Source organism: Calonectris borealis, chromosome 3 (genome assembly GCF_964195595.1).
Source record: "Calonectris borealis chromosome 3, bCalBor7.hap1.2, whole genome shotgun sequence".
Taxonomy (NCBI): Eukaryota; Metazoa; Chordata; class Aves; order Procellariiformes; family Procellariidae; genus Calonectris; species Calonectris borealis.
The window spans coordinates 16,695,520-16,708,771 of NC_134314.1; the positions used below are offsets into that span (position 1 = coordinate 16,695,520).

At 40.7% G+C, this 13,252-nt stretch overlaps 1 protein-coding gene across 2 annotated transcripts in view; it reads left to right on the plus strand.

Annotated features, from left to right (window-relative positions):
• Positions 1 to 13,252, plus strand: part of NOL10 (nucleolar protein 10) — a 57,760-nt gene that overhangs the window by 33,287 nt on the left and 11,221 nt on the right. For both annotated transcript variants that reach the window (XM_075145057.1, XM_075145058.1), the window contains exons 14-19: positions 4,961 to 5,087; positions 9,545 to 9,624; positions 9,784 to 9,882; positions 10,521 to 10,610; positions 12,414 to 12,587; positions 12,982 to 13,229. In XM_075145057.1, the coding sequence (XP_075001158.1) occupies positions 4,961 to 5,087; positions 9,545 to 9,624; positions 9,784 to 9,882; positions 10,521 to 10,610; positions 12,414 to 12,587; positions 12,982 to 13,229 (818 nt within the window). The remainder of the gene's footprint in view (positions 1 to 4,960; positions 5,088 to 9,544; positions 9,625 to 9,783; positions 9,883 to 10,520; positions 10,611 to 12,413; positions 12,588 to 12,981; positions 13,230 to 13,252) is intronic.

Genomic DNA, 13,252 nt, shown 5'->3' on the forward strand with positions numbered 1-13,252 from the left:
GTTATCTCTATTAAAAGGCTGTTCAAGAGTCACATTCCTCTGATGCTTAGCTAACTTTTCTAGTTTACAGTGTCACTGTGATAACTTCGCATGTATTTATTCTTGTGCAAGCATTACTGTTTCAGAAATCATCCCAGCAGCCTTTCACTGTAGTTGCTACAGTTTGCATTCACGTATCCTGAACATTATTGCCTGGAGTTGTACAAGATGTACACTGAGTCATTATTCGTATCCTATCCTAATACAATAGCCTAATATGACTATTTTATTGTCTTGTAATCAGATAGTATCATTTTTTCCTATTCTGCTCCTTACAGCTGATACTGATTGGCTATACATTTCATCCTATTTCCAGCGTTTTAGTTTTCAAGGTAGCTTTTTTACCCTGAGAGATTTTGACCCTCACCAGATTTTAAGATCACCAGATTTTATTGGCATTTTCCCACTATATGTGGCAGTCATTAATGAAAATATTTAATAGGACAGTCCTTGAGCTTCATGTGGAATTGGTCCCTGACACCTTCAAACAGATACTTAACAATACTCATCTGTATGTGCATTCAAAGTCGTTTGATTTAAATCTAGTGACATCTGACTCTGAAAGCTTCTACACATCCTGGGCCTCTTTTAAGTTGTTGAGCATGTTTAGTACTAGTTAGGATTATACCCAGTTTTTCTGTGGCTCTAAGGGCTCTGCAGAGCTGGCTGTCAAATTGTTGAGTGGCATTTAAAAGTGTACAAGTGCTGTCTGGTGTTCTGGATTGAAGATAAGGAACATCTGTTGTGGGTTGGGAATAATACCTACTCTGTCCCAGTGTTCATTAACTTCAGGGGAATTACAGACTGATGACAGGATGATATTTTCTACAGCAGTGCTCAGGAATTAGGTATGGCCGTAAGTACGGGGCATTGCAGAGCTGTACCACATAAAATTTGTGGTGCTGCAAGACTATTGAGTTAAACGTCTTGTAAAATAGAATAGAAAGATCTGTGTTTTTTGACATTCTTTTACAATATTTTAGAAAACTTCTGTCAACATTTTTCTCTTCCTTTTCTTGAGCAGTTTGGCCTTGCACGTGTCGTCTCCGCTTGGTTGCATGCTAGATTACTCATCATATTTTGTGTTTTCTGTGTCTAAAATTAAAAAAAAAAAAAGGACATTCTAATGTGTACTAACAAAAATTTGGCATTAGATGGCACGATACTAATAATTATAAGGTCCACATCTTTACTTCTTGTGGCTTGGTATCAGACACGAGAGGCAATGGCAAGATGTCTGTATGACCTGTGTATCGCAGCGGGCAGCCCCCTGTGGCAAGCCCAGCCACACGGCTGACCCGCGGGAGGAGGGGGCCACGCGCCCTGGCTGCTCCTCGTCCCCTGCCTGCGTGACCTGGCCGCCACTCTGTCTTGCGTTGTGGTGGTGGTGTGACGCGAAGGGGGATAACTGCATTTTGGTCACCTCATGGGTCCTGCCTCCAGTTGGTTAAGGGGGAGAGCACCGGGAGGGGAGGAGAGCAGGGAGCAGCCCACCCAGCTTGCTGCCAGCGGGGCCCAGCCTGCAGGCGAGGCTCCTCACTTGATAGGCAAAAATATTTTCAAAGACAATCTTGACTTTCACCAGCAGTTGGCAGGAATTGACTCAAGAAGTGGTTATCCTGCTGAAAATAGAATACTAATGAAAATAGCAAAAATACTGGTTCGATCACTGATGGTGATTATGTCTGGTTTTCCTATCCTAAGAAATATTTGAGTAAAAGCCAAGTTTAGATGTGCACTCATTTAATAATGGTTTTCCCATTAGCTGTGTGCAACTTTTCTAAAACTTGCAGAGAAACCTATTTGGTATATCATAAATATTGTAAAAATGAGACCTTTCAGTTTAGTTGCATGCGATTACCTACCTTGATAACATTTTCTTATTCTTGCTGTGAATTCCAGTGCATTTTTCTCCCTTTAGATATGGTAAAGTTGTACATTCCCAATCTAAATTGACAAGTATATCAGTTAGCCTACCCAACCTCCACAGCTTGGTGGCTGTTCTGCTGGCTTTGGCGGGGACTGCGCACCAGGCTGAGGTGGTGGCAGTGCTGGGTGGCAGGAGCTCCGAGGGGTCCCCAGGGGTCCCACTGTGCTGCTGCGTGCCCGCTGTATGGAAACCCGTGAACTGGGAGGGACAGGCAGGCTTCACCCAGCCGCCTCATCCTTGGTGACCTGGTGCAGACCAGCCCTCTGAACTGTGGCATTTGTACCTGGGCACAGGAATGATGGAGCCTGCCATTGCAGAGCACTCTTGGCACCGTCCTAGGATGTCTGTTGGTTGGCAGTGGACGACAGAGGAGCATTAAACTCTGCAGTTAAAATGCAGTGGCAATTAAATTCTGTGAAGAATTACTATTGCAAGAGAAGGACATTTCTTGTTAATGTTTTTGTCATTGTGACTGGTATTGTTTGCCTTTTCTATTTTTAAATTTCTTCCTAAGCTTTAAAAAATGTTCTGTTTTAATATACAAAGCAAAGCTCCTAAGGTGTCCTAGAATAGGTAGGCAAGTGGTTTCAGTAGGGTGGGAGAGAGGGAAACAAGGCAATAAAACTTACACAAACATCTCTGCAGGGTTTTCCTTTTTGTCAGTTTACATGTGAAATTTGAATAATGGTTGGACTTTCTATTTTTTCCTGGTATGCTGCCACTGCTTTTTTCCATTAATTATCTCATTTTTCCCCCCCCTTGTTTTCTATGATCTGATTGTCCAACTCACTCCACAGATGATAATGAATAATCAGGTCTTTTGGCTTTGTGTTTCATGGCACAGTTTACGTGCAATGAAAGGTTTTACTCTCAATATCAGGTTTTTAGTACAGGGATACTTGGAACAGTGAGTGGAGCTACAGCTGAAGAGCAGATAAACTGTTTTCCCTTATTTGTGAGACTTCTGCTTTAGTTATTCATTCAAAGATTTACACCAGTCAAGATCCCATCGGGGGATGACCCTAACTGGTTGGAGTGGCCTGAGTTCTCATGAGTAACGTCCACTTTGTAAGGCTTGAGCAAGATAGTGTCGTAGACATGGAAGTGATGAAAAAGATTTAGTGAAGTGGTAGAGGTCTTTACATGATGAGTCAGCAAGATGAAATGAAGGGGAACTTTTTATTTAATGGGAATGGACATGAGTCAAGGATTATCTAATCTGATTTCTCATAATCTCCAGCAGAGAAACTTGTTCTTAAATTTTATTACAAGAGAAGTTTTGTTTAGTTAGTAAGCAACTTGTTTTTTATAAGGTTTCATCCAAAACAAAAAAGTAGGTAAACTTTAGAGAAGATTCCTCCACCTCAGTCATGTTTTGATGATCTGGTAATGAAGTACTGATAACTGATTTCTTGAATGACATGAAAACCAGTGCTACATTTGATATATTTAGAGTGCTTTCTTATTAATATAAAAGTTCAGTGTTTAGATTTGAAGAAGTGGTTTGGAGGGAAATAACTGAAAAATTTAAAAGCTAGGTGGAGACAAGATGGAAACAAAAGCATCTGCAATGTTGGCAAGAAATCTGAATGTTATATAGTGTTTAAGCTGAGTATACTGGAGCAGATACGGGGGTTTGGTTAATTCATTAAGTAAATAATGTCTTTCCTGTTAGGGACATCTTAGGTCTTTCCTTGGAAGCTCTTACTAATTGGAATAAAATATGCAGCACTGTAAAAAAGTGCAGTTTTTCATTTGGCATGTTATGGTTCTCGGCTAGGGCTGAAATCTTACAAAGCTAAATCATGCTTCATACAGAGACAATAGTGGTCTACAATACAATATTATTGTCTGGAGTGTTACAGTCTACAATATGAGTAGAATATTATGGTCTAGAATACAATTTTACAATTTTTTATGTATAGTTGTCTTCAAAAGAAGACTTTTCAATGAGTAAACACATTTCTTTTTAAATGAAAGGCATTATCTCATACTGTTAACACACTATTATGTTAAAACAAACTATATGTATTTTATATATGTAAAATCACTTCTACTTGTTTCCGTAATCAAATAGGATCTTAAAATGTTGTTTTTGAATCACAACTGTTTCTATGTCGACTGCGGAGTTTTTAATGTGAATTTTTAGCAAACAAATCAGAAGCCTCATTAAAAGTCCCACTCTAGGAGTTAACTGGCCACTTTATGTTCTAAAATGTCAGCTGATTTGCTCTAGAGAGAAAAATGTAGTGTTGGATTTTTCCATTCAGCTAACTCACCTATTAAAATAATAATACTGGAACAGTTGAGTATGGCTGCATGCATCAGGATAAAGAGGAATTTCAACCAGAACAGCGGGAGGGAAAAGTGGAGGGAGCTAATTGTTAACTTGGGAAATTGGAGGAAGCTTATATGGAAAAGAACATTGATAGTGCAACATAATATTGTTCAAGTAAGTTCTTTGCCTCATGATGGAAATATGCAAGTTTTTTAATATTTCCCATTATCTGTTCATACAGTCTGGATTTGTCCTTGAATAAAAATACATGAAATATACTTGTGGTGTTTTAATTAAAATAAATAGGGCAGAATAGGATTTAACATGATTGCGTAGTGAACCTAATGAGTTCAAGATCCAGCAGTGCTTTACAGATTAGTTGCTATATGGTGCCGTTAGTTCCTAATTTTATCTGTAATATTTGGCTCTGAGCTTTTAATAAATTAATCAGTTAGACTGGGACCACTTGAAACAGTTAAACTTGAAACCTCTGGACTGTTGGTCTCAAATAAATGACCTAAATTAAAATAATGCTTAGATAATCTATAGTACTCCTTATTGGTAATGTAAGCAATAGGTTTAATTGTGTTCTCTAACTGCTCTTGCTCTTAAGGTCTGTTTGATTTCAGAGGGATTCATTTTTATTCCATTACAGCCGAACTGTATTTTTTTTCTGTAAGAATACACGTTATAACTTTCTATAATATCCACAGGTTTTAGGACCTGCCCCAAAATGGTGTTCCTTCTTGGACAACTTGACTGAAGAACTGGAGGAGAATCCAGAGAGCACAGTTTATGATGATTACAAATTCGTTACCAGAAAAGACCTTGAAAATTTAGGTAAAACAGTTGAATCTCCTCTTTAGTTGACTTCTTTGTTCAGTTTTTGATCATTTACACATGTAAGTTTTGTAATTCGGATGTTAGAAATTCACTGGCAGTAGTTTCATCCAGTCTTCTTGGTTATTAATACACCAGACTGATGGCTTTATGTTCTTTGGTTCCCAACCAGTGCAGCAGTACATATTTGTGTTTCTCAGATTTTTATCCTAAGAAGAAGATTGATATTTGCTGATTTAATATGTCTAGGAATCTGTTGTGTGTGCTTCCAGACACTAAGTGGAAGGCACAGGAAGAGAAGTTGGTGTAGTTTTCAAAATATTTTTGAGGTGCTCAAGTAGTATATTGGAACTCACAGCAAAATTAGGAAAAGATTCACCTGCCAAAGGCAACCCTAATTGAATGTAGTAATTTCCAGAAAATACAAATCATTCGAGGGCTAATAGAAACACAGTTTCAAGGAACTGGAATGCTGAAAATTACATAGCAGAGAAGGTGAGCGTTCTTCTTCCAAGGTAGCTAGTCCTTTTTCTGTCTGTTATATGTTTTGATTACAATCATAGAATCATACAGGTTGGAAAAGACCTCTAAGATCATCGTGTCCAACCGTCAACCTAACACACCATGCCCACTAAACCATGTCCCTAAGAGCCTCATCTACACGTCTTTTAAATACCTCCAGGGATGGTGACTCCACCACTTCCCTGGGCAGCCTGTTCCAAGGCCTGACCACTCTTTCAGTAAAGAAAGTTCTCCTAATGTCCAGTCTAAACCTCCCTTGGCGCAACTTGAGGCCATTTCCTCTTGTCCTGTCGCTAGTTACTTGGCAGAAGAGACCAACACCCACCTCACTACAACCTCCTTTCAGGTAGTTGTAGAGCGCGATGAGGTCTCCCCTCAGCCTCCTCTTCTCCAGGCTAAACAACCCCAGTTCCCTCAGCCGCTCCTCATAAGACTTGTGCTCCAGGCCTTTCACCAGCTTTGTTGCCCTCCTCTGGACACGCTCCAGCACCTCCATGTCCTTCTTGTAGTGAGGGGCCCAAAACTGAACACAGGATTCGAGGTGCGGCCTCATCAGTGCTGAGTGCAGGGGCACGATCACCTCCCTGCTCCTGCTGGCCACACTATTTCTGATACAGGCCAGGATGCCGTTGGCCTTCTTGGCCACCTGGGCACACTGCCGGCTCATGTTCAGCCGGCTGTCAACCAGCACCCCCAGGTCCTTTTCCTCTGGGCAGCTTTCCAGCCACTCTTCCCCAAGCCTGTAGCGTTGCCTGGGGTTGTTGTGGCCGAAGTGCAGGACCCGGCACTTGGCCTTGTTGAACCTCATACAGTTGGCCTCGGCCCATCGATCCAGCCTGTCCAGGTCCCTCTGCAGAGCCTTCCCACCCTCCAGCAGATCAACACTCCCGCCCAACTTGGTGTCGTCTGCAAACTTACTGAGGGAGCACTCGATCCCCTCGTCCAGATCATTGATAAAGATATTGAACAAGACCGGCCCCAGTACTGAGCCCTGGGGAACACCACTCGTGACCGGCCGCCAACTGGATTTAACTCCGTTCTCCGCAACTCTCTGGGCTCGGCCGCCCAGCCAGTTTTTTACCCAGCGAAGAGTGCACCTGTCTAGGCCGTGAGCCGCCAGCTTCTCTAGGAGAATGCTGTGGGAGACAGTGTCAAAGGCTTTACTGAAGTCCAGGTAGACCACATCCACAGCCTTTCCCTCATCCACGAGGCGGGTCACCTGGTCATAGAAGGAGATCAGGTTGGTCAAGCAGGACCTGCCTTCCATGAACCCGTGCTGGCTGGGCCTGATCCCCTGGTTGTCCCGGACATGGCTCGTGAGCGCCCTCAAAACGAACCGCTCCATGATCTTCCCCGGCACCGAGGTCAGGCTGACCGGCCTGTAGTTCCCCGGATCCCCCTTCCGGCCCTTCTTATAGATCAGCGTCACATTGGCGAGCCTCCAGTCGTCTGGGACCTCCCCAGTTAACCAGGACTGCTGGTAAATGATGGAGAGCGGCTCGGCAAGCCCCTCCGCCAGCTCCCTCAGTACCCTCGGGTGGATCCCATCCGGCCCCATAGACTTGTGAACGTCCAGGTGGCGTAGCAGGTCATTAACTTCTTCCTCTTGGATTATGGGGGGTTTATCCTGCTCGCCGTCCCTGTCTTCCAGCTCAGGGGGCTGAGTACCCTGAGGATAACCACTCTGACTATTAAAGACTGAGGCAAAGAAGGCGTTGAGTACCTCAGCCTTTTCCTCATCCTTGGTGGCAACGTTCCCCCCCCGCATCCAATAGAGGACGGAGATTCTCCTTGGCTCTCCTTTTGTCATTAACATACTTATAAAAGCATTTTTTGTTGTCTCTCACGACAGTGGCCAGGTTGAGTTCTAGCCGGGCTTTTGCCTTTCTAGTTTCCTCTCTGCACGACCTAACGCGATCCCTGTACTCTTCCTGAGTTGCCTGACCCTTCCTCCACAAGTGATAAACTCTCCTTTTTTCCCTGAGTCCCAGCCAGAGCTCCCCGTTCAGCCAGGCCGGTCGCCTTCCCCGCCCGTTCTTCTTGCGGCACATGGGGACAGCCCGCTCCTGCGCCTTTAAGACTTCCTTCTTGAAGAACGTCCAGCCTTCCTGGACCCCTTTGCTCTTCAGGACTGTCTCCCAAGGGACCCTCTCGACCAGTGTCCTGAGCAGGCCAAAGTCCGCCCTCCGGAAGTCCATGGTAGCGGTTTTGCTGGCCCCCCTCCTTACTTCACCAAGTATTGAGAATTCTACCATTTCATGGTCGCTAAGCCCAAGCTGGCCTCCGACCACCACATCTCCCACCAGTCCTTCTCTGTTTGTGAACAGCAGGTCAAGCGAGGCATCTCCCCTGGTGGGCTCGCTTACCAGCTGTGTCAGGAAGTCATCCTCCACACACTCCAGGAACCTCCTCGACTGTTTCCTCTCTGCCGTGTGGTATTTCCAGCAGACGTCCAGAAAGTTGAAGTCCCCCACGAGAACAAGGGCTAGCGACTGGGAGACTTCTGCCAGCCTCTGGTAGAATATTTCGTCTGCCTCCTCATCCTGGCTAGGTGGTCTATAACAGACTCCCAGCAGGATATCTGCCTTGTTGGCCTTCCCCTCATCCTTACCCACAAGCACTCGACCTCGTCATCACTACCATCGAGCTCTAGACAGTCGAAGCACTCCCTGACATAAAGGGCTACTCCACCGCCTCTCCTTCCTCGCCTGTCCCTTCTGAAGAGCTTATAGCCATCCATTGCAGCACTCCAATCGTGCGACTCATCCCACCATGTTTCCGTGATGGCGACTAAGTCATAGCTACCCCGCTGCAATGTTTTGCTCCAGTTTAATTTAATTAATTTACCTCTGAATATGGGAGTTGGGTTTGGCCTGGCAGGAGGCCATACAAGGAGGAGGTCATCCAAAGCACCTGCATCTTCAGCGTTAGTGTTCTGGCGTAGATGGTCTGAATGTAGCCTGCAGACCTGTATCCCAGTCGTAAGGGAATAAGTCAACGTAGTATTATCTACACAGAGGCTTGACTGGGAATACTTATTCTGCTTTAAATTCACTATATCTTAGTCAAATTCATTTCCCCATAAATGCAAGCTTTCAGATGAAGAACCAGCTTAAGGGATATTTTGTATTTCATATGTCAGGGTTTCTTTGTATTACTGGCCATTAGCTGGAGTACTCTCATTTTGGAATATGCAGAAAGATTGTCTCCTGGAAACAGTTAAAAAAAATTTTGAGAGTCAGCTTTGTGCTCTGAGATGCACAGTGGTTTCTCACTTTTTTGCCATTTAGTTCTAGAAGAAGTTTGTTAATTCTTAATTTCTAAAGATTTGGGGTCTGTAGAGGATATTTTGGTATTAAAAGGTTTTCCTTTTCTCAGTCTTGGAATTTTGTAGAGATACATGGAAGGAAAATCAGAGAACTCTTAAGTATTTTCATTCTTACTTAGATTAGGGCCTAGGGTGACAGTTTTATGACCTGATGTGGTACTGTATTTTTTTCAACACGTTGATTCTTCAAAGATAGTGACCCAAGGCAAAACTCTGTAATTAAAAACATTTCTATACCACACTAAAAAAGTGATTGTCAAACATCTATGGACTTTCAAAAAAATTCTCTCAAATTTTTCTTTGTAAACTTTTATGGAGCGTAGTGCATGTGGGCATTTTTTAAAAAGTGCACAGTAACATGTATTATGACAAGAAAAATGAATTTTGTTTTTGAAGAAGCTCAAATTTCTTGCTGGCCAAACTGCTTTTTTTTTTTTTTTTTTGCGGTTTTACTTAGTCTTGATATAATGGATGTGACTGTTAGATTGATGTGCTGCGTTGGCAGTATTTGTTTGTCTTGAATCGCGTAAGTGAAGTGGCTAGCTTGGAATAGGAGTTCTTTATACATGAAAGCTTTTTGAAATCCTCTGTAACTTTTTTTTCCTAGGCCTTGCTCATCTCATTGGGTCATCATTGCTCAGAGCATACATGCATGGCTTTTTCATGGACATAAGGCTTTATCATAAGGTAAATAAGGTTGATCCTTGTCAATTTTTACTCTTAACAATAAAATAAGTGTGTTGGGTTTTTGTTGGGGTTTTTTTTGTGTTGTTTTTTTTTTTTTTTCTCCAGGACTGTGTCCTGTATTAATGGTATTTTCTTTTTACTTGCTCCTGCTGTTCAAAGGCAAAAATGATGGCCAACCCCTTTGCCTATGAAGAATACAGAAGAGAAAAAATAAGGCAGAAGATAGAAGAAACACGTGCACAGAGAGTTCAACTAAAGGTAAATCCTGCAAACAATGAGTATACTTCTGGGAAAACTACTCATAAAGAGTAATATATTCTTAAGTGTATTTCAGAGATGTAATGACTTAGGACTTGATTCTGTTTATCATCAGAGACACAAGTAATTTATAGAACTTTTTGAACGGAACTGTAAAATTCCCATGTGTGTGATTCCCACAGATGAGAAAGACTGATACAAAACTGTAAAAGAGCAGCTCTTGTCACATTTGCCACTTGAGTGGATAACTCACTGGTGAAATTTGCAGTTCCTACTTCTGTCATTAAATTAAATGACATAAGCCATTAAAATATATTACTCTGGAAAGAGATATATAAAAATAGCATTGTGTTTATAACTAGTAGCTTTCTAGATTGAATTTACTCAACATACAAGGAGAAATAATTGCTTTTAAAGTACTAAAGCTGATGCATTACAAGGAAAAAACGATACAGAAGTTCTGCTTAAATTTTCTGCAAGTGCTATTGCTTTACTAGTACGTAGAAATATGTGGAACCAGTCAAGGAGTTATAAGAATGAGTAAGAATTCTCTCTTCATCACACTTAGAATTGTAAAGCATGTAGGTTTTTGCATGTGTAAAAGAGTATTTACTGATTAATTGCTTTCCTCTCTTTAGAAACTTCCAAAAGTGAATAAAGAGCTTGCACTCAAACTGATTGAAGAAGAAGGAGAAGAGCAACAGGTTACTAGAAAAAGGAAACAGAAGGTGAGCTTTTGTTTTGGAGACTTCTCTAACTGGGAACACAGAAATAGTAACGGTACAGTTACAGTTGATTTTTTTGTTGTTGGGTTTTTTGTGATTTTTTTTTTTTGTTACCTGGCCAAACAGATTGAAAATTCCATTGTTTCTGTTTCTCATAAATAACTTATTCTAGTAGGTGGCTTTAAGGTGTACTTCACTGTAGCTGAAGCACCAAAAAGGCCACGTAGTAACTTAAAGCTTAAAATGATGAAATACTCACTGTGAAGATGATATGGGCTTCGTAGGACTCCAGAAGCTAGCTAAATGCAGAGTCAATAACAAAGTTATTCTAAAAATTCTAAAATGTTTGCATTTGTTGGTATTTTGGTGATGACCATGGCAAGATAGATGTTATCTGTAAAACTGAAGATACAGTTGCCTTTCCAGTTGCCGAAAACAGGACATATGTGTACACAGTTAACTACATTTTATAAAACAGCCAAAATGGTTTGCTCTTATGCAACAGGAATTCTTCCTGAAGTTGAAAATAATCAAATTTTTATCTGAAATGAATCTAAAGGAAAAAAAGAGTTAATGTTTAATATCTTGGGGGGGGTGGGGGGGCTTTCTATAGGTAGCACTTCATAGATGCTCATTCTCACAGGAATATAGCATTCATGAAAGGCAGGCATTAGCTTCATGTGGCATCTAATGAAATCGAGTGTGTTACAGTTAGTAGGAAGCATGAACTACTGAAAAAGTAGGTGGTGGTAAAACCTTAAATGCAAGACTGTCTAAGCCAGTGTTACGATGGAAATATAAGTTCAATAAATGGGGGCTGATTTGTCTAGGAGTACATATATATTGTGTTATTAAGCAGACTGAAAAGAGTATACATAAAAATGCATGTCCTGGTTATTTTCCTGAAATGGCATTAGAGTCTTATGAAGAGCAATTTATTTTATGCTTTGGGATTTAATTTTTGGCTGTGTAACTGCAAGTCACACATTTGCAACAGTTTCTGTGTTTGAAATTTACACTTCTTGTTTCCTGTATGTGGGTTTTTTTTTTTTCTCCCCACTTCTTAGGTAACAATGAAAATTTAATGCTGGGGTGGGATGAATGTGCTGGTGTAAGTTTGGCAATGTTGAGAGATCAGCTTTTTATAATAAAAAGCTATGTATTCAATGGCTTTAAAATGACGACAACAGGTATTCAGATAAGCTGAAATTGTAGCTTGAACTGTTCCTAATTCAACAGTAGCATAACTTACACTGAATTAATTTTACTTTGACGTGAATGAAACTGCCTTTTTCATTCTGTATGCAAGGGCAGTGAAGAAAAAGTGTTATAAGATGTATAGAAACACTTACTCTTATGTATTTACAGTAAAACAGTAGTAGCATTGCATAAAGACATGTTTACCCTGATAATTTGTTGTACATGTTGTAGAATCATCCCCGTCAGGCAGGGTATTTGCCTTGGAGGTACTGCTGATTAGTCAATAGATATCAACACGTCTCCAGACAAGCTGGCTGAATGTATGAGAAACATTAATTCAAAAATATTAGTAATTGTGTATTTAAGGTGTCTATGGTGTGCATAAAAAAACCTGTCTTGCTTACAGGTAGCTTAGAATGATATTTATTTGATCTTTGAAAGTAATAAAATATAATAAACATAAATCTTGATTTTATATGACCTGGAAGGATAAAGCATCTGGCATTTCACATGCTGGTTTTGAGTTTTGTTTAATTAAAAAGGTGTTACTTTACCAATGTCTGTTTCAGAGTTTTATAACTCGCTCATGCTTTGCTTTTTTTCCAGAATCTGCCTAGCCTTCTCAAAGATGATCGTTTTAAGGTCATGTTTGAGAATCCAGATTTCCAGGTGGATGAGCAGAGTGAAGAATTTAGGCTACTTAACCCACTTGTTTCTAAAATAAGTGAGAAAAGAAAGAGGAAACTAAAGATCTTAGAGGAACTGGAAGCACGAGAACAGGTAAAATATTTTCCATTTGGATTAGAAAAAATCTAGAGTTTTTTTTCTTTGTTTAAAGCATTCAGATTTTTCACCCTAGAAAGAAGGAAAGATGGAGGCAATGCAAGAATGTCTTATCAGCTACAGTAATTAAGTGTAATTTGTAATGTTATCCTAGTTTTTAGATGTGAACAATATTGTGCCTACATGAATATAGGTTTGAAAAACATAAAATATGTTGGTGAAAACAATTTTATAATGTATCTTCTGCTTCATTTGCTGTTACTGCTTTTGTTCAAATTTTAGTTCTCTTCAACTGTGTCTATGTAAAAGCTGTCACGTACTCTAATTGCAGGAATGGTTTGAAAAGAAAATTAGTTGATGATTTCTTATTTTATACTATTTTTGCCTGCAGGAAGAGGAGGAAGAACCAGAAGGAAAAGCAAGTGATGCAGAAAGTTCTGAGAGTTCAGATGATGAAAAAGGCTGGGTTGAAGAGGTCAGGAAACAGCGCAAGCTTCTACGCCAAGAGGAAAAAGTAAAGCGGCAGGAAAGGTTCAAGGAGGATCAGCAAACATTACTGAAACCTCAGTTTTTTGAGATTAAAGAAGGAGAGGAATTCAGAAGCTTCAAAGACTCTGCCAAAAAACAAAAATTAATGAAGTAAGACTAATGTTCCTATTTTA